The sequence below is a fragment of the Mastigoproctus giganteus genome, chromosome 2 (genome assembly GCF_048544385.1).
Source record: "Mastigoproctus giganteus isolate SK-2022 chromosome 2, ASM4854438v1, whole genome shotgun sequence".
In the NCBI taxonomy this organism is placed as follows: domain Eukaryota; kingdom Metazoa; phylum Arthropoda; class Arachnida; order Uropygi; family Thelyphonidae; genus Mastigoproctus; species Mastigoproctus giganteus.
The window spans coordinates 36614863-36640264 of NC_143576.1; the positions used below are offsets into that span (position 1 = coordinate 36614863).

General features: G+C 37.6%; 1 protein-coding gene across 1 annotated transcript in view; it reads left to right on the forward strand.

Annotated features, from left to right (window-relative positions):
* The window catches only part of LOC150089268 (uncharacterized), a 221698-nt gene that overhangs the window by 15026 nt on the left and 181270 nt on the right, over positions 1-25402 (forward strand). Inside the window, exon 2 of the mRNA XM_090389927.1 lies at positions 18322-18406. Within this exon, the coding sequence (XP_090246053.1) occupies positions 18322-18406 (85 nt within the window). The remainder of the gene's footprint in view (positions 1-18321; positions 18407-25402) is intronic.

Here is a 25402-nt window from a genome sequence, read left to right on the forward strand (position 1 = left end):
CATTCCACTTTCCATTTTGAGAAACCTTGTCCTGCTCAATCAGCTTCAACTTCTCACAAATCTGCTACCAACTCCTTAAATGCCCATCTCCAGGTAATTCTCCAGTGGGGCAAAGAAAATTTAGTTGATTTCAATTCTTCTAAAACTCAGTCTTGCCTTATATCTCGCAAAACGGATTCTTCTGCTCCTATGCTTATCTTTGGTGACACTCCGATTTCTAGGCAAAATGATATATCTCTTTTTGGGGATTACCCTGACTTCTAATCTCTCTTGGCACATGCTTCTTCTACATCTAAAAAACTTGGTTTTCTCTTTCGCTCTCTGCGTACTTTTCTTCCAAACAGCTGCTCACTCTGTATAAATTGCAAATCCGCCCTACCATGGAATATTGTTCCCACATTTGGGATGGTGCCCCCAAAACCTCCCTCAGGTTTCTTGATTCCATTCAGAAGAGGGCAGTTAGGTTAATTAATGATTCATCTCTAACAGGGTCTCTCCACTCGCTGTCTCATAGATATACTGTTTCTGCTGCATGCCTCTTCTACAGTTATTTCCATGGGCACTGTTCTTCTGAATTGGCTTCTATAATTCCTGCTATCTCCTTCAAAACAGTCCGAACACTTGCAGCTACCAGCCAACATCCATTTACTGTCCAACTTCAAACTCACAGAACCAACTTTTCATCTTCCTCGTTTATTCATTCAACTGCTGTTTTCTGGAACAACCTTCCTTCATATGTATTTCCTGAAAATTACAGTCTATAGAAGTTCAAGTCCAATATCAACAAATAACTTCTTTCGTCTTCTCGACCTCCAACCCAAGCACTGTACTAAGTGCTATAGGTTCTAATACCTCTCGTGTTTGAGGTTTACATAAAAAAAAAAGAAAGCAAGCAAGCATATAGCTTATGTAGCATCAGTTAAAAAAAAAAAAAAAAAAAATTAACACAACCATTCCTTCTAAATGTTTGTCCAGTTCCTCCTTAAATTTATTTAACCTATTAACTTCCACAACAACAGATGGAAGTGTCTTCCAGCAATTAACCACCCACTGGCTAAAGGCAAATTTTCGCACATCTATTCTACAGCTGTCTTTCCTCAATTTGAATTTATGCCCCCTTAGGTTCGTAATCTGAACAACTGGAAGAATCCCATCAGAATTCAGAGTGCTCAACCCCATTCAAGGCCTTATACTCCTCAATCAGATCACCTCGCAAGTGCCTAGTCTCCAGCCACTGCAATTTGCAAAACTTATGCCTCTCTTAGTAAGAGGATCCCTTCATTCCCCTCACCAATCTTGTTGCTCTTCTCTGTACATGCTCAAGCAAATCTACATCCTTCCTAAAATGAGGCCTCCAGACCTGTACACAGTGCTCAAGGTGTGGCTTGACCATTGCCTTATACAAAGGGACAGTCAGTCCTCGTATAACACGTGTTTACACTACATGAATTCGATCACACACGATTTATAAATAGGGGAACGATATCGTATATAACACGAATCGAATTCGCTTATGCGTGATTCGCCCTTGTGTTTACAAGAAATGGCAGTCGAACGCGGAATATAACTTGGGGTGAACGTGTTGCGTTCACCCCAAGTGAACGCAACACGATAGGAATGAAGAGAAGATTCTGAAAATGTATTTTTTTTTTTTATATCAGTGAAGGGGAAACACATTTCACCATAATAAGGTAAAAACCCACACAATTCCAGCTATCGCTATTATCGCAAATGCAATTAGATCGAGTTTACTAACAGTTTATAACAGATTCCACTAGCAGAAACGCAACTGGAAATTGTTTTATGGTAGTAACCCCAGAAATGTGCTTTAGTAAAATGTGAGGTGTTAATAGTGTATCTCTGCCTTTACGTTGTTGTTTATTCAGTTGCTACATGCGCGCAGCTTTGTTTATGTGTATCAAGCGTGCCTCCTCATTTTGTAATTGTGCTTTATTCCCTAAAAATGAGTAAAATACTTAAAAGGTCTGAAAAGGAAGTGTCCTGATGAAGACACTGCAGATTCAGAGAGAAAAAGAAAAGCAATATTGATAAACAGAGGCGGACTGGGTCAAAAATTCTTACCCAGGAAAATTTGTAGTGGCCTCTCATACTATGGTTTATGGCCAAAATCACACTGGCCTCCGGCCCACCAGGGTTTCCCTGGTAAGGCTTATGGCCAGTCCGCCTCTGTTGATAGAGAAAAAATATGAAATTGTGAAACGCTTTGAGTGAATGAAGAGATTCTGAAAGACCATATGATATTGCACGTGCAACAGGCCTAAATAAGGTTACACCGAGAATTAGAAAGATGCATAAAAACAACTTTCATAGCAGGAACAACTCAAAGTGTAATTAAAATCCATTAGATCAAGACACAAAGAATTGGAAGAGATGGAACGGCTGTCATCTGTCATTTGGATAGAAAATCAAACAAAAAACAAGTTTGCTTACGATAGAAGCAAAAGCATTAGCAATATTTTATTATGTAATAGTCGTAATAAAATACTTACGTATTTTATTACGATAATTTATTGTGTTTGGTAATGTTTTGGTTACAAATGTGTGTTCAATCTTGGCGGTCGGCACTTAACCCTATTTTTCCCATAGGGCCTGTTGTTTATATTGCACGATTTTGCATTGCACAAGGGTTTCTAGGAACACAACTATCGTGCTACACGAGGATTGACTGTATATCATTGACAAAACCCCATGACCTGCTCTGCCAGCCTGTCTGCATTGCTCAGAAAACTTCATATCTGACTGCACAATTACTCCCAGGTCTTTTTCATTTTCTACCTCCCTAAATGTAGTACCACACAGTTGGTACGTTCCTCTGGGGTTACTTCTACCCATATGTAGTACTTTGCATTTGTCAATGTTAAACTTCAATTGCCATTTCTTAGCCAATCTTCCCAAATTTTCTAGACCTGTTGCAGTAGCACGCTGCCATTACTGTCATTAACAAACCTGCCAACCTTTGTATCATCTGCAAACTTCGACACTAAGCCTGATATACCTTCATCAATATCATTGATAAATATACAAAACAACAATGGACCCAACACCGAACCCTGTGGGACTCCACTAATAACATTAGTCCATGAAGGGTAGCACCCACTGATTACAACCCTCTGTCTTCTACCACTCAACCATCCTTTTATCCATTGTAGCAACTTACCCTTAATACCATTTCTGCTCCAATTTGCACAGTAGTCTTCCATGCTCAACAGTGTCAAAAGCTTTCCCGAAATCCAAGTGTAAGATATCAAAATTATTTTTTGCATCTAGTTGCTTTGTAACCACATCATAATATCCAATCAAATTTGTCAGACAAGACTTTCCCTTAACATACCCCTGCTGCGTCTGAATTATTGCTGCAGTCTTGTCTAGATGCACCTGCAATGCATCTTTAACCAGTGACACCATTATTTACCCAGAACAGAAGTTAAACTAACTGGTCTGTAATTATCGTGTTACCCTTCGATCCTCCTTTGTGAATTTCCCCCATTGTCCTTGGGGCCCTCCCCTTAGTCCAAGAATGCTCTCATAATTATCGCGAACAGTTTGCTTACTTCCTTTGCCACCTCCTCCTTTAATATAACTGGATATCCACCCCCAGGTGCCTTTCTTATGTTTAACTTCAACAATTTTTCCTCCACTTTGCTCTCAGTTATTACAAAATCATTAAGCACCCTGCTACAATTTGATAATCTTCTGGCATTTTCAATCCCTAATAACTCCTCATGTGTGAATGTAGATGCAAAATACTCATTCAGTTTATCAGCTACCTGAGCATGATCATCCATAGTCAACCCATCTATGTTAAGTGGTCCAATCTGATTCATTCCTTTCCTTCTAGAGTTTACATAAGTAAACAACACTTTGCTCTTTTTCTTAGCATCCTTTGCCAAACATTTCTCATAATCTGCCTTTGCTTGCCTAACCTCCTTTGTGACTCAATTACAGACTAGCTTATATCTGCCCTAGGCTTCTGTGTTACCTGAAAATTTATATGCATACCATGTATTTTTCTTCTCTACCCCGAGTCTCATTAGTTCATTTGACAACCATTTAGGCCTAAACCTTGAACACTATTTCTTAATAGGTATGAAACGTTTAGTTCCATGATTAATTCCTTGAATGCTTCCCACTTAGAATTTGCTGTTGGTAACATCATCAGTTGATCCCACTGTATAGAATTTAAAACTGTCTGATACCACTGTAGTCACCTTTACGAAAGCAGAAACCCTTTCCTTTACCCTTGATGGTAATTATATCTTTAAGTAAATCCCACATCAGTATGTGATCACTGCCACCTTGTGGTTCCTTTATCTGCAAATTCTTAATACACGAATGATCACTGCTGAAACAGCGTTAGTAATAATGTTTTAGAAGACGAAATGCGCAAGGCATGATTTCTTATGGGTTTAGTTAATTACCTTTATTATATCGATATAGATACACCATAATGTACCCATAAATTTGAACTATGTATGTAGTGTAAAGGCATCGTTTGGATACGATTAAAACGATGCCTTTACTCTACATACGTAGATCAAATTTATGGGTAAACTATGGTGTATCTACACCGATACTATAAAGTTAATTTCCTAAATCCATAAGAAATTATCTTATCCCTTGTGCATTTTGTCTTCTAATAATTTTAGCCGTAATCCGGCAAAATAAAAATAGAGTGAGAAAGCAAATTAACTTAGGCATTAAGAAAGAAATAATTTCCAAGCGAGAAATTGGAAAAAGTGTAGGAGATCTAAGTGCTGAATATCGTATGCTAAATCAACAATCAGTACAATTTTAAAAAACAGGGAAGAAATAAAAAGTAACAGTTCGCGAAGGTTGTTGTACATCGGCCAGTATAGCCGATGTACTTATGACTCCTTTGTATCGTCTATATGATATCAAGATTGAGATCAAGACGCAATGAATGCTCCTACACGTGATGAAATGAGCGAAGCTGTGCCTATTGAAGAAAGTTTACTTGCTCAACAAACATAAGAATAGCTCCTGGTGAATGAAATGTTCAACAAAGTGTAATTTTAAACAAACATGCCGAAGGACTTTCCTTTCCTAGCATTTACCTTGGTCCGTATCCAGAGTTTACAGTTAATTTAAATGTAACATTATTTATGATGGTTTTGTGTGAACTTCGTCGTTCAGTTCGGCGTGGAGTGATGCCTCATCTTTTTATGGCCACGAAAATAATGAGACTAAGAACTTGAGATTCGTTAACGGTTGCTTTTAAATACGTCGGAAAAGACACTAAGCTCACCAAAAATGAATTCAATCTTGAGACTACGTCAGTAACTGTATTGAAAACAATTTAGCGTTTTTGAAATCGATTCCTAATTCAACTTATTAACAAACTTTCTTAAACCACGCTCTTAACTTTGAGTGGAAATGAAATCGGTTGGCCTAAATTGCTAAAAATTGTATACAAATTTAAACACGTTGGTTTGGATATCCCTGATGAGCAAGCAGAAGCTCTTCATTTTATGGAAAAGGCGACATTAGTTAATGAAGATGCAGTAATGTGTGCCATTCAGTTTAATAAACTTGTGGATTGTATTTTAACTATATGTCAGTCTAAGCATTTCAGTCCATTTCGACAATATTACGTCATCAACTATTTTAAACTGATCAAGTTTCAACATCGTGGCAGTTTACATGCTCACATTCTTTTATGGTTTAATAATGCTCCTAAGGAACCTATGGGAAACTTTATGAACACAAAATAGCTACGAAAAATCAGCTTGTCTCCATTTCTACTGCAAAAGCCTCTGGTAATATTAAACTCCAAACTCATAAACATACTTTTACTTGTTACAAAAGGATCCAAGCTACCGACAAACAGGTTTGTCGTTTTGAAGCTCCATTTATGCCATCACCATCTCCAATGATTTTAATTCCCATGCCAAAAGCAGACACTCGACGAGTCAAATATAATGCTGAATACATGAATTTGTGGAAGAATCTAGAGGACAACGAATATACTAGCATCGATCACTTCTTTAAAGAAAATCACATAAGCACTGCGAAAGCAAAAATAAGAGTAGGAGTGTGTTATAGGCCTAATGACTCGAATGAGTACAATGAACAATTGTACAGAGAAATAGAGTGGGCTAGTAAATCGGAATGTCTTATAATGGGGATTTCAACTTCCCAGATATTGACTGGAACTTGTGGGTTGGTCACTCACACACTAGTCAGACTTTTGTGGATTTATTGGATGATTGTTTTCTGCAGCAGCATGTTCGAGAAGCAACCAGAGAAAGTAATACTCTTGATCTGGTTATCAGCAGTGATCATTCATGTATTAGGAATTTGCAGATAAAAGAACCACTAGGTGGCAGTGATCACAGTGTACTGACGTGGGATTTACTTAAAGATTTAATTACCATCAGGGGTAAAGGAAAGGGTTTTTGCTTCCGTAAAGGCGAGTACAGTGGTCTCCGACAGTTTTTAAATTCTGTACAGTGGGATCAACTGACGATGTTACCAACAGTAAATTCTAAGTGGGAAGCATTCAAGGAATTAATCGTGGATGCTACTAAAAGTTTCATACCTATTAAGAAATATTGTTCAAGGTTTAGGCCTAAATGGTTGTCAAATGAACTAATGAGACTCGTAACAGAGAAGAAAAATGCATGGGATGCATACAAATTAACACGTGACACAGAAGCCTATGATAGCTACAAGTTGATCTGTAACCAAGTTACAAAGGAGGTTAGGCAGGCGAAGCAGATTACGAGAAATCCTTGGCAAAAGATGCTAAGAAAAACAGCAAGGATTTCTTTACTTATATAAACTCTAAAAGGAAGGGGATGAATCTTATTGGTCTACTTGACATCGATGGTTCGACTGTTGATGATCCTGCTCAGATAGCAAACAAACTGAATGAGTATTTTGCATCTTCATTCACACGTGAGGAATTATTAAGGTTTGAAAATGGCAGAAGGTTATCAAATTGTAGCAGGATACTTAATGATTTTGTAATAACTGAGAGCAAAGTGGAAGAGAAATTGTTGAAGTTAAACGTAAGAAAAGCACCTGGGGTGGATGGGATCTATCCAGTTATATTAAAGGAGGCGGCAAAGCAACTAAGCAAACCGTTAGCCATAATTATGAGAGCATCCTTGGACTCAGGGGAGGTTCCCACGGAATGGAGATGTGCAAATGTATCCCCAATTCACAAAGGGGGATCGAAGGGTGACACGGGTAATTACAGACCAGTTAGTTTAACTTCTGTTCCGGGTAAAATAATGGAGTCGCTGGTTAAAGATGCATTGCAGGATCATCTAGACAAGACTGCAGCAATAATTCAAACACAGCATGGGTTGGTTAAGGGAAAGTCTTGTCTGACAAATTTGATAGGATATTATGATGTGGTTACAAAGGAACTGGATGCAAAAAATAATTTTGATATCATATATTTGGATTTCAGGAAAGCTTTTGACACTGTTGCGCATGGAAGACTATTGTACAAATTGGAGCAGAATGGTATTAAGGGTAAGTTGCTACAATGGGTAAAAGGATGGTTAAGTGGGAGAAGGCAGAGGGTAGTAATCAATGGGTGCTGCTCTTCTTGGACTAATGTTATTAGTGCAGTCCCACAGGGTTCGGTGTTGGGTCCACTGTTGTTTTGTATATTTATCAATGATATTGATGAAGGAATATCAGGCTTAGTGTCGAAGTTTGCAGATGATACAAAGGTTGGCAGGGTTGTTAATGACAGTAATGACAGTGTGCTACTGCAACAGGATCTAGATAATTTGGGCAGATGGGCTAAGAAGTGGCAACTGAAGTTTAACCTTGACAAATGCAAAGTACTGCATATGGGTAGAAGTAACCCCAGAGAAACGTACCAACTGTGTGGTACTACACTTAAGGTGGTAGAAAATGAAAAAGACCTGGGAGTAATTGTGCAGGCAGATATGAAGTTTTCTGAGCAATGCAGACAGGCTGCCAGGGCAGGTCATGGGGTTTTGTCAATGATATATAGGAATTTTGCGAGCAGGGAAAAGGAGGTGATTATCCCTCTGTATAAGGCAATGGTCAGGCCACGCCTTGAGTACTGCGTACAGGTCTGGAGGCCTCATTTTAGGAAGGATGTAGATTTGCTTGAGCGTGTACAGAGAAGGGCAACAAGATTAGTGAGGGGAATGAAGGGATCCTCTTATCAAGACAGGCTTAAGTTCTGCAAATTGCAGTGGCTGGAGACTAGGCACCTGTGCGGTGATCTGATTGAGGTGTATAAGGCCTTGAATGGGTTCAGCACGCTGAATTCTGATGGGATCCTTCCACTTGGTCAGATTACGAACCTAAGGGGGCATAAATTCAAATTAAGAAAAGACAGATGTAGATTGGATGTGCGGAAATTTGCCTTTAGCCAGCGGGTGGTTAATTGCTGGAACAAACTTCCATCTGTCGTTGTGGAAGTTGATAGGTTGAATAAATTTAAGGAGGAACTGGACAGGCATTTGGAGGGAATGGTGTGATTTTTTTTTTTTTGGCTGATGCTGCATAAGCTCATACATTTGCTTTCTTGCATCACATGGCACTACTACTACTACTACATTCATTCGGAATCATATTATATCGATTTACTTTGAGCTGTTATTATTATTTGGCCAAAAGTTTTTCTGAAATGAGAGCCTCATCAAAAATGGCACAACCCCTTCAATCCTTTTGTGTTTATCGGCTTCAAGTTTCACATGGACATTCAATTGATGATGGACAAATATTCTTGTGCTGCCTATGTCGTCGAATGCGTAAATAAGACCAGTTGCAGGATTAGCAATTTACAACATAAAATTATTGAAATTATAAAGTACTACCCTCAGTTTGACACCTTTGAAATTACAAGAAAATTAAATATAGATGTGCTCAACTCTGTTGAAATTGCTAGTCAAGAGGCTGCTTTGTATTTTCTTCATCAACTGATGTCCGAGAGTTCAGTTGTTGTAACTTATATACCTGCCATGTGGCCTATCAAGCAACAGCATAATCGAATGAAGAAATGGAACGAGAAAACATGGGTGACGATTCTACCGACATTTGGAAAGCGAATTGGTATAAGTACAAGAAAAGACCTCTCAAAATAGAAAATGTTACTTTAGCTGACTTCGTTGCCAATTATACTTGTACCTCGGGATGTCAATATCAACTTCGTCAATATCCAAAAATGATATTAATGGTAAAAAGGTAAAGCGCTGCCATTATCAACCCACTGCAGGATGGAAGCCTCCTCAACAATTCATGCTGAGGGAAATGGACCATAATCTGCCACGCTGGTCCATTGCGGGTTGGCAGATCTACCGTATTCAGCAGTCAGGGGCTTGAACACCGGTCTACTCAAAGAGCGTGTGCTACTGCACTCCTGCTTCTGACCACTCGGCTACGGAGACACTACCATTAATAGTATTATAAAGCTATTAATGGCTTTGTACTACCATGCACACCGCATTGAAAATTTCAATAGCGAAGAATGTACCTCTGTCTTATGAAGTTGCTCAACAATCTCTTCAAATATGTATGTGTTTTAATTATCGATGAAGTTAGTATGATTGGAGCTGAACTTATCTCTGATAGATGTTCACCTGTGACAAATTGTAGGATGTCTAGATCATAATTTCGGTGGATTAGACATTTTTTGATTTGTGATAGCTGCCCCCTTCACAAGCAATGACTGTTTATCAACAGATTAAGCAACATGTCGAATGCCCTAATCTTTGGCATGGGTTACAATATTACAAATTCAATGAAGTGATGAGACAGTTGAATTCAGAATTCTTGAGTGTGTTGACTAAAATTGGAAACGGCATTCAGTTGACCCACGACGAACAGACACTTATCAACTCGAGATTTGTGAGCAAAGAAGAAGCGGACAATTTGTGTTCTGATGGTGTTTGTTTATATTTGAAAAATAAATCTGTGATGTGAATGATTATAACAATTCTGTGTTAAATTCGTCTTCAGATACCGTTATGTTGATTGTTCAAGACGTATTTGTCAGGTGCAGAATGTGAGGCTCACATGCAACAAAAACTTCATAAAATGGATTACCCAATGAACTTCTTTTACTTATTGGCAAACCATACTTGATAACCACTAATATTTACATGTCCGATGGTCTGGCTAGCGGAGCTTTAGGAACATTGGCAAGTAATGAATATGACGAAGAGACTAATTGTATTAAACGTCTTTGGTTGAAATTTCTAGGATCACCTGCTCTGGATCGACTTGCTAGAACGAAGGCGCGTTGGTTTGCTATGGCTCAAGAAATAGATTTAGAGGCTATACCAATTGCAAGAAGAAGTATGAGTGTTTCATTGAATAACAACAGAACGATCTCGGCTGAACGAAATCATTTTCCACTATCAGCTTGAGCTATTACCATCCATAAATCTCAGGAAGGTACTTTCGGTTTCATTGTTTATGAATACGAGAAATATCAGGAACAACTAGTTTATGTTGCATTATCTTGAGTTACTGATAGCAATGATCTTTACATTATTGCTGCAAGTGGAATAAAGAAATTTCATCATGGATTGAGAAATGCTACATCCACACTTGCACTTCAAGCTGAAATGACCAGGTTGTCGAGTAATCCTCTACGTACCATGCAAGATACTTTATGTGAGTTCATCAGTAAATGACAAGATCTTTCCATTCTAACATTAAATTGTCAAAATTTATGTGCTCACAGTGACGATCTCACTGATGCAGTCACCCAAACAATCCAATTTACTTCTGCTTTCTGAAACGTGGCTAAATAACAAAGAAGTAACCATACCTAACTTTGTTTGTGTCATTCAATTCAAATGAGAAGATCAACAAGCTGGTGGTGTAGCAGCAGTAGCATAGGAATGGCTTGGCAGAAGGGCGCTGCTGACAGCTCACATCAGTTCCGTTCCAAGCTATTTTGACACCTGAGGCTAGCTCTGGTGTCAAAATGGCTACAATGTCAAAATAACTGATGAAATGGAGCCCCTAAATGATGTCCCATCAGCATGAGAGCAGGGGGTGTGAAAATTAATTTTTGCCAAATGGCATGTTTTCAGAGGACGATTCAAGCTTGCATGCATCCTTAAATCTCAGTACGCACTGCACAGCAGCATAGATCTATTTGCCATCCAGAACATAACTTTGAAGGGACCAATCAGGCGACCACGTCATAAGTGCATGCTCGAATGCATCTTCTTCATGTTACATATTCAATTTGAACATTGTAGACCAACGTTTTCCAGCCAATTCTGTCTTGGTTTGTGAAGTAGTTCTTGTGTTGTAAGACTCCCCCCCCCCCATAATTCTTTGATGCTATTAAGCCACTTTTTTCTTTGTCTTCCTTTTGCTCTTTTGCCTTTAATCTTCCATTGCAGGATTAGTCTCTGCAGACCTGACCAGGTCATATTGTGGGCCTCTTATAATATGCCCGAGGTAGGCAGCCTTTCTCTTTGCAATTGTAGTTAGTAGTGTCCTTGTGGTTCTTGCTCTCTTAAGAATCCGCTCATTGGTGACCCGATCTGTCCAAGTGCAAGTTTCCACACCTTGAAGGCTTCCAATTTCCTGATTTCCGCATGACCCAGGTCTCACACCCATATAGGAGAGTGCTCCATGTGTAGCATTTGGCCATTCGATATCTTTTCTGTAAATTCACTTTCGTGTCAGAGAGGAAGTTCTTAAAATTCTTAAATACATCTTTGGCCATACCAATTATGCTTCTAATTTCTGTGCCTTGGTCATTATTATTTGTAAAGATATTTAAAGATATTTAAATATCTTTCCTAGATATTTAAAGCTACTCACTTGTTCGATGGGGGAGTTGCCATAGCGTATTTTGATTCCAGGCAAGGTGTTTGCTTATGACCATAGTTTTGATCTTTGGCATTAATTGTTAATCCTATCTGTTCACTGGCTGTTACCACTTTGTTGAGGAGTGTTTGTAGCTTTTCTTCTGAGGTTGCAATGAGGACAGTATCGTCTGCATATCGCAGGTTACTGATAACTGAACCATTAACACTAATTTCTTCTTTAGAAACTTGTATTAAATCTATAATGGTTTCAGCATAGGAGACAACACACATCCTTGCCTCACTCCTTTCTGGATTTGTACCCAGTCTGTGTTTTTTCCCTCTATAGTGATTGCTGCTTCTTGCTCAAGGTATAGGTATAGTAACCATAGTATCCTTAGTTCCTTGGAATTTATGTTTTGATTGTTCAAGAGCTGGAAGAGGATATGTTTCAAGCAACTGAATGCTTTGTTAAAGTCAATGAAGCAGACAAACAGGTTTTGCTGGTGTTCCATTGCTCTTTCTGCCAGTATATTCAGAGAAAATATTGCTTCTCTTGTGCCAACCTCCTTTTTAAAACCCATTTGGTCTTTTCCAATTTGTTCTTGAATCGTCTCACTTCTGTCTAGAATCATCTTCAAGAGGACTTTCATGGAGTGGTTTATTGTGCGGTGGTCTGCAAAATTTGCTGTTCTTACCTTTTTTGGTATGGGAATAAAGATGGATCACAGAAATTCAATGGGTAGTTTCCCTCCATTTAGGATGTTATTGAAAATATTGAGGAGCTATTGTTTACCTCTTGCTCCGAGGCATTTGAGCATTTTGGCTGGGATGTTATCAATGCCAATTGCTTTGTTATTTTTCATTGATTTAATCGCTTGCTCCAGTTCTTCCAGCAGAAAGTTTGCGTGTTGTCATTTCCTAGTTGTCTGTCAACCTCACAATATAGTTCCCTCAGATATTCTTGCCATCTATCCTTTTTCTGTTGTTTGTGCACAATTTCCTTGTTGTTTTTATCCAAAATGTGGTCTCTTGCATGGTCTTTCATTATGTTGAATTGTTCCCTCACTTCTTTGTGGACTAGATGTTCCTTATGTTCATTTGCAGATATTCAATCCTTTTACATCTTATAGTTTTCTACATCGTAAAGTTTTTCCTGTGCTCCATTATATCTAGTATCACTTGGCTTTCCTTTGGGCCCGTCCAAAATTTGCATTTGCAGCATCTGTCATTATCTTCTTGAACAAGGTCCACTCAGATTTCTGGATCTTTATCTAGTAAATTGCTTGAATAGCAGTTACGCAATTCATGCATTGTGTACGTTCTACGATACAATACTGAATAAGCTACAAGTTATAAATAATGTGTATAGTGTTTTTGTGCTTGCTATGTAAATAGGCAATCGTGAATATTGTGATTTATAATTTAAATAAAACAACAAAAGTCCAATTAATTTTAGACATGCCATCGTCATAGTCCATTCGATATATGGAAAATTTTCTTCTTTCTATGGAAACTATTTTAAATGTAATTACCAAGGGGATTTCAAAAAATTGACTAAATAGAAAAATTCGCTATAAAGAAGATCGTTAAACAGAGGTCAGAATGTATTTAATATTATTTATTACGATTTTACCAATTATTGAAAAAAGGTGCATAGCAACAAATTTGCCGAGGGTGCCAAAAACCTAGCTATGCCTCTGTGTAGCAGTTTATCATAAGAGATAAAATTGTACTCATGTTACTTCTCACGTGGAAGTGATTTATCAACAAACTGTTGGAAAATCCATGAGTGTTAGACCTATTTTTGTGCAGCTGAATGCCTTCTTCCTGGTCAAGGGTGCCTCCGTAGCCAGGTGGGCAGGAGCAGCAGTGCGTAGCACACGCTTCTTGATTAGATGGGGGTTCGAGCCCGTGACCACCAAATACAGAGGATGCGGAAAGGTCAGGAAACGACCACCGCATATCCCCGGAGCAATATGGCCTTAGTTGCTAATGCTCCTAAAAACCAAACACCAACACACACACCTGATGGTCAAACGATATTGTTGGTAATCATCTGCATTTCACCTAACCAAAAGATCAAATACATCATTGAATTCATCCATTTCATTTTATTTCCTTATGCGATTGAAGGAACTGCAGCACTACAACAATTTGCTCATAAAAAATGGGACTGAATACCAATGATACTTAGTGGAGATTTCAAAGTTAATTTTGCAGATACTCAATGCAAACCTTGGACTGATTTCTTAGAAAATAAATTTTGACTAATGTTAAATACTTCTAGATCTGTATGGACTACTAATCATGGAACTATAATTGATGCTGTGTTTCAAAGACATTTACATTCTTTACAATCTCAAGTGTACGTATCATATTTTAGCTATCACAAACCCATTGTAAATTAATTCCTTGGAACATGTATTGCAACCTCAAATTCATGAAACTGTTGGGGGAAAAAAATGCCTTAAAATGTTAAATGTGTTTGGATTCTTTTCATACTAAACCCCTTTAACTTCATCCAAGCCAAGGATGTTTTCACATAAAATAAAACATCTTTTGTGCTTACTCAAGGAAATCACGCACAGATATGCGATTCCTTGAATGAGAAAATTTGGGATTGTTTCTGGGTGCCTTACCATTCTGGTGAAATGTTCTGCTAGGTGCTTGTAGGTGCAAGCTTCTTACCACTACTTTTATTAAGGGAGGAGAATGCCAAAAATTTATCAAATTGTAACGGGTTGCTTAATGATTTTCTACTAACTGAGAGCAAAGTGGAGGAAAAATTGTTGAAGTTAAATGGGATGGATTGGATCTATCCAGTTATATTAAAGGAGGCGGCAAATATAGTAAGCAAACCCTTAGCCATAATTATGAGAGCATCATTGGACTCAGGAGGTCCTCACGGATTGGAGATGTGAAAATATATTGCCAATTCACAGAAGGGTGACACGAGTAATTACAGACCAGTTAGTTTAACTTCTATTCTGGGGGAAAATAATGGAGTTGGTGCAAAAATAATTTTGATATCATATACAGGCTGGCCTCGATTAACGTGATTAATTCATCCCGTGAGCACATCGCGCAAAACGGAAATGCATTAATCAAATATAATAATCAATAGGAAATATTATAATTGGTCCTTGACCTTCTGGAATATCCATAAAGAATTTTAAAAATACCTTTTAAATAACTTTTTAACTGTATACAATGTAAAAGATAATGAAAATAATTATGAAATTAAATGTTTATTGCATAAAACAGCGGTTCCCAAACTGTGTGTCGTGGAATATTTTAAATTTTCGAGGGAAACAGTGATACTCGACATCTGTTGGACACTGCGTGAACTACTAGCTCGAGGTAGTTCACAGTTTCAACATTTCTTATTAAGTTGCTTGGACCTAGCTACTAAATGGAACTGTTAGGTATTTCTTTTGGTCTGGGTGCGCTGTGAAAAAATTACTGAGACGCTAAGGGTGCCGTGAACCAAGAAAGTTTGGGAACCTCTGACATAAAATACACAATGAAGAAATGACTGTTGCAGAACTATTTGAACAGTATTGACTTTCTCTTTTCATCAATCAATTTCCGATAGCCGACAACAATCTTTTCTGGGCCCTGGCGAAATAAATATCGCAGAGAACCTCAATCCTTTTGTTTGAGGTTCTCTGCGATATGAAAGATTTCATCTAGTTATTTTACTGTTATCTCCTTCGCGGTAACATTTTCATCTGGCTCATTTAAAAATTTGAATTTTTAAACTCAAGTCTGCATTGACTTTATTAGTGGGAGACAGACAAGTAACACGTCTTCTTCCAGTGGTTGATGGAACACACCAAGGCAGGCAAACGTTTGTTTATTGCCCGTCCGATGTGCAGTAAGCTTAACGCGCGATTCAAATCTTTTTCAACTATCGCATAAAAAAAAAAGATCCCGTTAACTGGAAATTTGTAAAGTGAAAAGTGGTATAATTTTTTTCAAATAGTGGTAACTGAAAAACCCCTTAATCGAACTCGCGTTATGCGAGGCCTGGCTGTACTTGGATTTCAGGAAAGCTTTTGATGCTGTTGCACATGGAAGACTACTGTACAAATTGGAGCAGTATAGCATTAATGGCAAGTTGCTACAATGGATAAAAGGGTTTGAGTGAGAGAAGACAGAGTGGTAATCAATGGATGCTGCTCTTCGTGCACTAATGTTATTAGTAGAGTCCCCCAGCCTTCGGTGTTGGGCCCACTGTTGTTTTGTATATTTATCAATGATATTGATGACTGTATATCAGGCTTAATTTTGAAATTTGCAGATGATACAAAGGTTGGCAGGGTTGTTAATGGCAGTGTGCTACTGCAATAGGATCTAGAAAAGTTGGGCAGATGGGGGTGATTGGGCAGGTCATGGTGTATTGTCAATGATATACAGGAATTTTGCTAATAGGTAAAAGGAGGTGATTATCCCTTTGTATAAGGCAATGGTCAGGTCAGGTCAGGTCAGGCCAGGCCACGCTTTGAGTACTGTGTACAGTACAGGTCTGAATGCGAGTGAAGTGGCAACTGAAGTTTAACATCAACAAATGCAAAGTACTGCATATGGGTAGAAGTAACCCCAGATTAATGTACCAACTGTGTGGTATTACACTTAGGGTGGTAGAAAATGAAAAAAACCTGAGAGTAATTGTGCAGTCAGATATGAAGTTTTCTGAGCAGTGCAGACAGACTTCCAGAGCAGGTCATGGTGTATTGTCAGTGATATACAGGAATTTTGCTAATAGGTAAAAGGAGGTGATTATCCCTTTGTATAAGGCAATGGTCAGGTCAGGTCAGGCCAGGCCACGCTTTGAGTACTGTGTACAGTACAGGTCTGAATGCGAGTGACTTTATCCTGCGCCACACTAGATGTGGTATGATTATGATTTCTCTTCGACATCATCCATCTACAGAGGTGGACTTGTTTAGCTTCGACTTATGTTCAGTGGTAGTGTTAGTTCTTTGGTGTGACACCTGGTGGCACTGCTATCTGCCTTAGCCTTAACTCCAACCGTGGGGAAGGTAGGTGCTGGAGCAACTTTTGCAATATTTATTTATTAATTTTTTATTACTTGTTGGATTTCTCCTTTGTATCAACAGTTATCCTTAACCTAATTTTTTTTTTTTTTTTTTGTTATATTTTAATTTTGTGCCTCCACACTCTTTTCTGTCCTCCCAGTTCCCGTTCTTCAATTTTCTCTTTTCCATAGCCATCCTCACTCTCTTCATCCATGTGCTTCTAGGCTGCCTTCTCTTTTTCCTTTTAAGGAGTATCCATTCCATTATTGCTTTTTTTTGGTAGCCGCTCTTCCTCCTTTCTCATAACATGTTCATACCATTCTAGTCTTTTCTGTTCTATTCTGTCTATGATGTTTTTTTGAATGTCCATTGCTTTTCTTATATTTTCATTTCTGACTCTTTCCAATTTAGATCTTCGGGCTGATCTCAAAAAATCCATCTCGACAGCTAGTAATTTCTTCTTTTGCCTTTTCTTTATAGTCCAAACCTCAGATCCATAAAGTACGATATTCTGGAAAATTGTGTTTTATGTTAATCGTTTGGTTTTTGGAAGAATATTATTGCTCCATAATACTGAGTTCAGCATTCCCAAGCCTCCCTCATTAATTCTTCTTGCAATCTCATCTTCAGATGAGCCGTCCATCTACACAGTAGCTCTTAATTATTTAAACTGCTTCACACTCTTTATTGGTGTTCCATTAACATTCAAAATGTCCCCTGTTCACTTCATATATTCCGCCTTGCTGAAGTTTATCCTCAAACCCCATGTTTTATATTGTTCCAATAGCTTTCTACACATATAGTCAACATCCCCCCGGATACTGCACGATCAGTACCTGGTCATCTGCAAACGAAAGATTTGAAAGGTGAATGTTTTGATCTACACATAATCCCATTGATCTGCATCTTTGGAACCAAGCTACCAGAGTCACTTCCAGGTACAATTTGAATAAAGTGGGGGTAAACAGCATCCCTGTAGCAAACCTTTTGATGTTTTAAATTTCCTTGCCATTTCTGACCCAACTTTAATGCAGCAAATGTTATTTTTGTACATTTTTCTAATTATGTCAAACAGTGGTTGTCTTATTGACATTTTTTCATGGCATTACACAGCATCTTTCTTGAGACACTATCATAAGCTTTTTCCAAGTCAATAAACACTAATCCTATATCCTGTCCAGTAGCTTGGCATTTTTCCAGAATCTGCTGGACCATAAATAGATGGTCAGTACAAGAACATCCAGCATCCGTTTTATTATGTATTTTATTATTATTCTAATTTTATTACTATTATTATTATACCGGTCTCCCAGCGTGATGGAGCCGCGTTCGCTTCCATTAAAGCGGGACTCGAACCCGGGTCCATCAGGTGGTAGCCAGTGTTGTAACCACCGGGCCATCGCACCCCTTTTTTATTATTATTATTATTTATTTATTTATTATTTTTTTTTGTTATTGTTTTTTGTTAGTGTCATTCAAGATTACAGTGCATGTTAACTACAATGGAAGCAACACCAACAGGTGAATCTGTCTCGTGTAATGTTTCAAAACAAGGTAATTAGTATAGCAATTGTCGATTTTAAAATTAAATATTGCAGCCCAAAAAAAGCTTTTTATTAATTTGTTTTAGTATTAGCAGAATTTGTTATTATTGTAACTCATCTTATGTTGCCTGTTTTTATACAGATATATATCCAACCTTCTTTAAATTTGCTCTCAGTTCCACAAGGTTAGTTGTGAATTTTGTTCCAGTTGTTGCTCATTACTTCTTAGCAAAATTAGCAAAAAAAAATTTGATATATTGAGTTTGTAGTTATCTTTTCTTAAGTAGTGTATATCACTTAAGAAAGAGGAATGGTAGTCTCACTATTTGGTTTTTTAATAATATTAACTAGGAGAACTAAAACACAAGGTTTCAGTGTGCTTAAAATTTCCTACAATTTTAAGTGATTATAATTCATTCATCTAATTCACTAAATCATTCATCAAATATGAAAGTAGAGGAAAATGATTGCATATTATTTTTTTTTTTTTTTCGTTTATTGAATTAAAAAATAAAACTTATATCAATGTATCAGTGGTGAAGAATTTTTTTTCTTTTTTCTTTTATTCTAATTTTGCTGCCATCTAACCTTCTTCATGCATGCATTTATGTTTTTCATGTGTGGGTACAAATGTTTATAAATTTTGAAGGTTGTTTCACATAATGTTCTTATGTGTGAATTGTCTATAAAATATTCAAGTAAGTGCTGCTGCTATCTCTTTCTCCCAGAATTTCCAAGTAGTTATCAATATAATTTATTATAGATGTGATCAGAAAATAGTTTTGAAAGTCACAAGAAATTATCACACCTGTTAGCTTCTGTTAACTGATTTGGGCTTACAAAAGCCACAATTGAATAAATTCTCTGGATTTTATGAAAGTGGGTCAGGTAATAGGTAAATAGATGTAAAGGATGTTACTGAACTAAAAAGGTAACAATGATCATTTTTATTTTTTCATATTTCCTTTTTTTTTTTTTCCTTTTTCATAATTTTTGTCCCAATTTTTTTTATCTTTATTTGATTTTAAATTAAATAGATTTATCTCTAATTTTATGCAATTAAGTCAAAGAAATTTGTGAAAGCACAGCTAATAACAAATACCTGTATAATTACAGTTTTGGTTGTGCTAGTGATATTTATGACAAATGTTACGCAACAACCAGAATACATTACTCTAAATTTCCTTATTCTGAAAGTATTCTTATTTCAAGTTTAACTTTAGCATTTCAGTGCTATACCTATAATTATTGCTCAAATGCCCTATGCAAATACCAAAATTCACCTTGAAAAATTACCAGTTAACTTGAAAAATTAACAGTTAAATGCAATATAATAAAGTAAAATTAATTAAGTTGTTTTCATTTGCTGATTGTATTTTAAAACTGTTTGTTTCTGTAACAGAAAACACGACCTTCAAATTGAGAGAGGTATTTGTTCTTAAAATTTTTGTTATTTTTTTATATTCTTTCTACAAAATTAATCTAATAAGGTAAATTTTTACTTACTAAAAAAAACTAATAAATATATAGAATTATATACATATATTTTTTCAATACAGTAGATACAGTACTGTTGGGATTCTGGCTTCCAGGATTTTGGGCCAGACCCGGGTAGAAGTAACCCCCGAATAACATACCCACTGTGTGATAGAAGTGGAGAATGAAAAACTCAGGGCAGTGGAGAATGAAAAATACCTGGGGTGTAATTGTGCAGTCAGATATTAAGTTTTCTGAGCAGTGCAGACAGACTGCAAGAGTAGCTCATGATGGCTTGTCAATGCCATACAGGAAGTTTGCTAGCAGGGATAAGGAGGTGATTATCCCCTTGTATAAGGCAATGGTTTGGCCACATCTTGAGTACTGCATACAGGTCTGGAGGCCTCATTTTAGGAAGGAAGGATGTAGAGCTGCTGGAACGAGTACAGAGAAGGTCAACGAGATTGGTGAATGGAACAAAGGGTTGCAGTTATACTTCAATCAGATCACCTCAAAGGTGCCTAGTCTCCAGACGCTGCAAATTGCAGCGTCTGGAGACTAGGCACCTTTGAGGTGATCTGATTGAGGTGTATAAGGCCTTGAATGGGTTGAGCAAGCTGAATGCTGATGGGATTCTTTCTCTTGATCAGATTACTCACCTGAGGGGACATAAATTCTTTTTTTTTTTTTTTTGGCTGATGATATATGAGCTTCCTATGTTGCATCATGTCTCTGCTAATGCTAAGGAGCAGTCTTGGACTCTTCTGTTTTCTCAGATGCAATATGGAAATTTGACTACTGCAATTAATTATTGGTAAGGGAATCATCGCAGGAGATTAGTTACTCCTATATCATCTGCATAGAAGAGTCAAGTCATGCTGATGAACACAGGTTAGTTTTAGGATAATTTTGAGGCATTATTACTTAAACTGTATATTAAATTATGATTAATAAATAGTTTTAATTGCCCTAATCACATTGGTTTTCCTATTTTTGTATTTAGCCAAGTATTTAATGTTACAGCTTCTTATTCATAGTGCCATTTTTATCAGTAATTTTGCTGGAAACAATTGTGGTAGTTAAAAAAAAAAAAAAAAAAAAAAAGAAGAAATGTATATATAAAGTAATTAACTAGTGATTGTCTGAAGTTATAAATATTTTGTAATTGTAAATTTTATTTATACGAGATTTTGGAGTCACCAGAAAAGTTAGTCATATCATGCCAAACAATTTTTCAACTGATGGCAGAATTGGCAGCAGTGAGTTACAGCCTTTATGCTTATACTGATCACCTATATGCTGGATTTTTACAAACTTATACAGCCTTTATGCTTATACTCATCACACATATACTGGATTTTTACTAGCTTATATAATGTCATTTCTTTCTGCAATATGCTGGCAGTGTGATGTAAATGCAAAACTGGACATGAGTGTCAGCCATGATTTGTCTCTGAAGAAATGAGTTCATCTCATAGAGCAAATTCAGTGCCATTTGTCTTTCTGTAAAAGACAGATGAAAAAAATCTAGGTATGTTTACTAAGTGCAAAAATTTATAATACAAACAGTTAATCACAGAGAAACAGAAACAAACGATGGGCAATTACAGACAATCACATGTTTCCTAGTTGTAGAATTACATGTTTCCTGAATTGCATTAGAATGAGAATGGGTAGTTGTAGGAGAATATGTAACAAACCACTAACAGGGTAAGATAGACAAAAGCTAATTATGAGGAAGCACTAGCAAAGAGGGCTAAGAACAAGAACAGGGAGCTCTAATATGTGTGAATACAAAACAGAAACGAGTAAACAAAATAGGTCCCTTAACTGGTCATAGTGTCAAGGTCATATCCATGGTAAGTCCAGCAGAAATGGCTGAGGTGTTGAATAGATATTTCTCAAGGATACAGTCAAAAGCAAGCTTGAATATCTGCAGAATGTTAAATAGTCAGATTTCTGTAAAAGAAGTGATATTATGATCTCAGAGAAGTGTCTGTTAGAAAAGCTACTAAAGTTGGAGGGCAAAGCTTCGTATTGCAGACAATACGAAGGTTGGCAGGGTTGTTAATGACACTAATGACAGTACACTGCTGCAACAGGATCTAGAAAAGTTGAGCAGATGGGCTGAGAGGTGGCAAATGAAGTTTAACGTTGACAAATGTAAAGTACTACATATGGGAAGCATTAATCCCAGAGTAATGTATCAACTCTGTGGTACCACATTGACAGTGGTAGAGAATGAAAAGGACCTGGGGGTAATTGTGCAGGGAGATATGAAGTTTTCTTGGCAGTGCAGACAGTCTGCAGAAGTAGCTCATGGTGTCTTGTCAGTGATATACAGGAATTTTTCTAGCAGGGATAAGGAGGTATCCCTGCTAGGAGGTATCAGTGATATACAGGAATTTTTCTAGCAGGGATTATCCCCTTGTAGAAGGCAATGGTCAGGCCACACCTTGAGTACAGTAATACCCCGAAGTTACGCGATAGGTGGGTCCGACGAAAATCGCTTGTCGAATTCGTGTAAGTCGGGGTACAACTTTGCATATAAATACATATAAATTTTGTTTAATTGGGACCAAGAACTAACAAAAACACTAGTTTAAAAGAAAAATATTTAATAAAATTGCAGTTATTTATACATATTAATACAATTTATGTATTAAAAAAATAAATAATGAGTTACGTAAAAAAGTTATTTCGATGTCGATGGCTTCATAAAATCTAACAAATTCGTCTGACGACACAGTGCCTTCTTTTTTTCACGCAGAATTTCTTCGTAGCAAGCTAATAATTTTTTATTCCTTGCTTTGTAACTATAACACGTTCTTTGTTGGAGTCATATGTTTTCTAAAATTTTTAAGCCCTTTTCAATTTTTAAGCCCTTTTCAAGCTGAGACCTTCTGTCAAGCTTGCAATTGTCATGTGCTTTTCTGGTGGAACTGGGTCTGAAGTGTCGGATAATTCAGTGACATTTTGTCACGCATCTCTATGAGCTCATTCATTGTTTAAAAGAAAAATATTTAATAAAATTGCAGTTATTTATACAGTTGGTTATACAATTGCAGTTTGATTCACTATGTGAATATTGTTGGATTCACTATGTGAATCCAACAACTCGTTGACATCATCATCATTAACTTCTAAATCTAATTGCCTGGCAAGATTAACAACTTCTATCATATGAGCCACAATTATCAGTTTCTGGCATTGTTTTCGTCTCGTTTTTGAAAAAAAAATGGACAACGTTTCTTACAGACACCATTCAATGTTTTTTTGTGAATTTCATCCCAAGATTCTCCAATGATTCTTACGGCATCTAAAACATTGAATTGTTTCCAAAAGTCTTTAACAGATATCTCACTATTTTGTCTCATAGCTTCATTCAGACATGCAAACGAACAGCTCGTGTAGTAGGCCTTGAATGTTTTGATGACTCCCTGGTCCATCGGTTGAAGCAAGCTGGTTGTGTTTGGAGGCAAAAACACAACTTTCACACGTCGGTCGAAATTAATTAGGGTGTCAGGAGGGTGACCGGGTGCATTGTTAATAAGAAGGATCAATTTAAATGGAATCTGTTTAGACTTGCAATAACGTTCGACTTCGGGTATGAAGTGGTGACTAAACCAGTCCTCAAAAACGGAAGCTGTCACCCAAGCTTTATGATTTGACTTCCAAATCACTGGTAAGCTAATTTTAGATATATTTTTTAAAACTCTTGGGTTTTCGGAGCGATAAATTAAGAGAGGTTTTAACTTGCAGTCACCAGCTGCATTCCTGCCGACCATCATTGTCAATCAGTCTTTGGAAACCTTAAAGCCTGGAAAGTTTTTTTATTCGTGAAAACGATGTAATTTCCGACAAAAGTTGAGCACGAATTCGAATGCGCACACATAAATATGACAGTTGGAATGCAAATTCTTGTATATGTGTGCAGCTCATATGTTCTTTTGTTCATTTTTCGCTCTCACCCTCCGCCGTCGCACCGTATATCGATAGCATATGAAAAACGACCTTGAAGATAGTGGGCGGCAGTGCTGCCAAACGAAAAAAATCAAGAACTGCATAACTCCGAGTTCGCGTACGTCGGGGTATTATTGAACTGTATACAGGTCTGGAAGCCTCATTTTAAGAAGGATGTAGAGCTGGTGGAACGAGTACACAGAAGGGCAACAAGATTAGTGAATGGAACAAAGGGTTGCTCTTACAAAGAAAGGCTTAAGTTTTGCAAATTAGTGTCTGGAGACTAGGCACCTGCGAAGTGATCTGATTGTGGTGTATAAAGCCTTGAATGGTTTGAGCATGCTCAATGCGGATGGGATTCTTCTTCTTGCCCAGAATAATTGCCTGAGAGGGCATAAATTCAAATTGAGGAAAGACGGTTAGCATTAGCATTAGTAGAGGCATTTGATGCAAGAAAGCAAGCTTATGCAGCATCAGCCAAAAAAAAAAAAAAAAAAAACCCACTTCCACTTCACCCCTCTGTTCGTTCAAAATACCTGTCCAGCTGAGCCTTAAACTTATTTAGGCTATCAACCTCCACTACAAGGGATGGAAGTCTGTTCCACCAACCAACCACCCGCTGGCTAAAGGCAAATTTCCGCACGTCTATCCTACATCTGTCTTTCCTCAATTTGAATTTATGCCCTCTCAGGTGATTTTTCTGAGCTAGAGGAAGAATCCCATCAGCATTGAGCATGCTTAAACCATTCAAGGCTTTATACACCTCTATCAGATCACCTCGCTGGTGCCTAGTCTCCAGACACTGTAATTTGCAAAACTTAAGCCTTTCTTCGTAAGAGCACCCCTTTGTTCCATTCACTAATCTTGTTGCCCTTCTCTGTACTCGTTCCAGCAGCTCTACATCCTTCTTGAAATGAGGCCTCCAGACCTGTATACAGTACTCTAGGTGTGGCCTGACCATTGCCTTATACAAGGGAATAATCACCTCCTTATCCCTGCTGGAAAAATTCCTGTATATCATTGACAATACTCCATGAGCTACTCTTGCAGCCCGTCTGCACTGCTCAGAGAATTTCATATCTGCCTGCACAACCACCCCCAAGTCCCTTTCATTCTCTACCACTGTCAGTTTAGTACCACAGAGTTGATACGTTGCTCTGGGGTTGCTGTTTCCCATGTGTAGTACTTTACATTTGTCAATGTTAAACTTCATTTGCCACCTCTCAGCCCATCTGCTCAACCTTTCCAGATCCTGTTGCAGCAGTGTAGTGTCAGTAGTGTCCTTGACAACCCCGCCAACCTTTGTATCGTCTGCAAACTTGGACATTAAGCTTGATATACCATCATCAATATCATTTATAAATACAGAAAACAATAATGGACCCAACACTGAGCCCTGAGGGACTCCACTAATAACATTAGTCCACGATGAGCAGTGTCCATTGATTACCACTCTCTGTCTTCTCCCCCTCAACCACCCCTTTATCCATAGCAGCAATTTGCCTCCAATGTCACACTGCTCCAATTTGTGTAGCAGTCTTCCATGTGCAACAGTATCAAAAGCCTT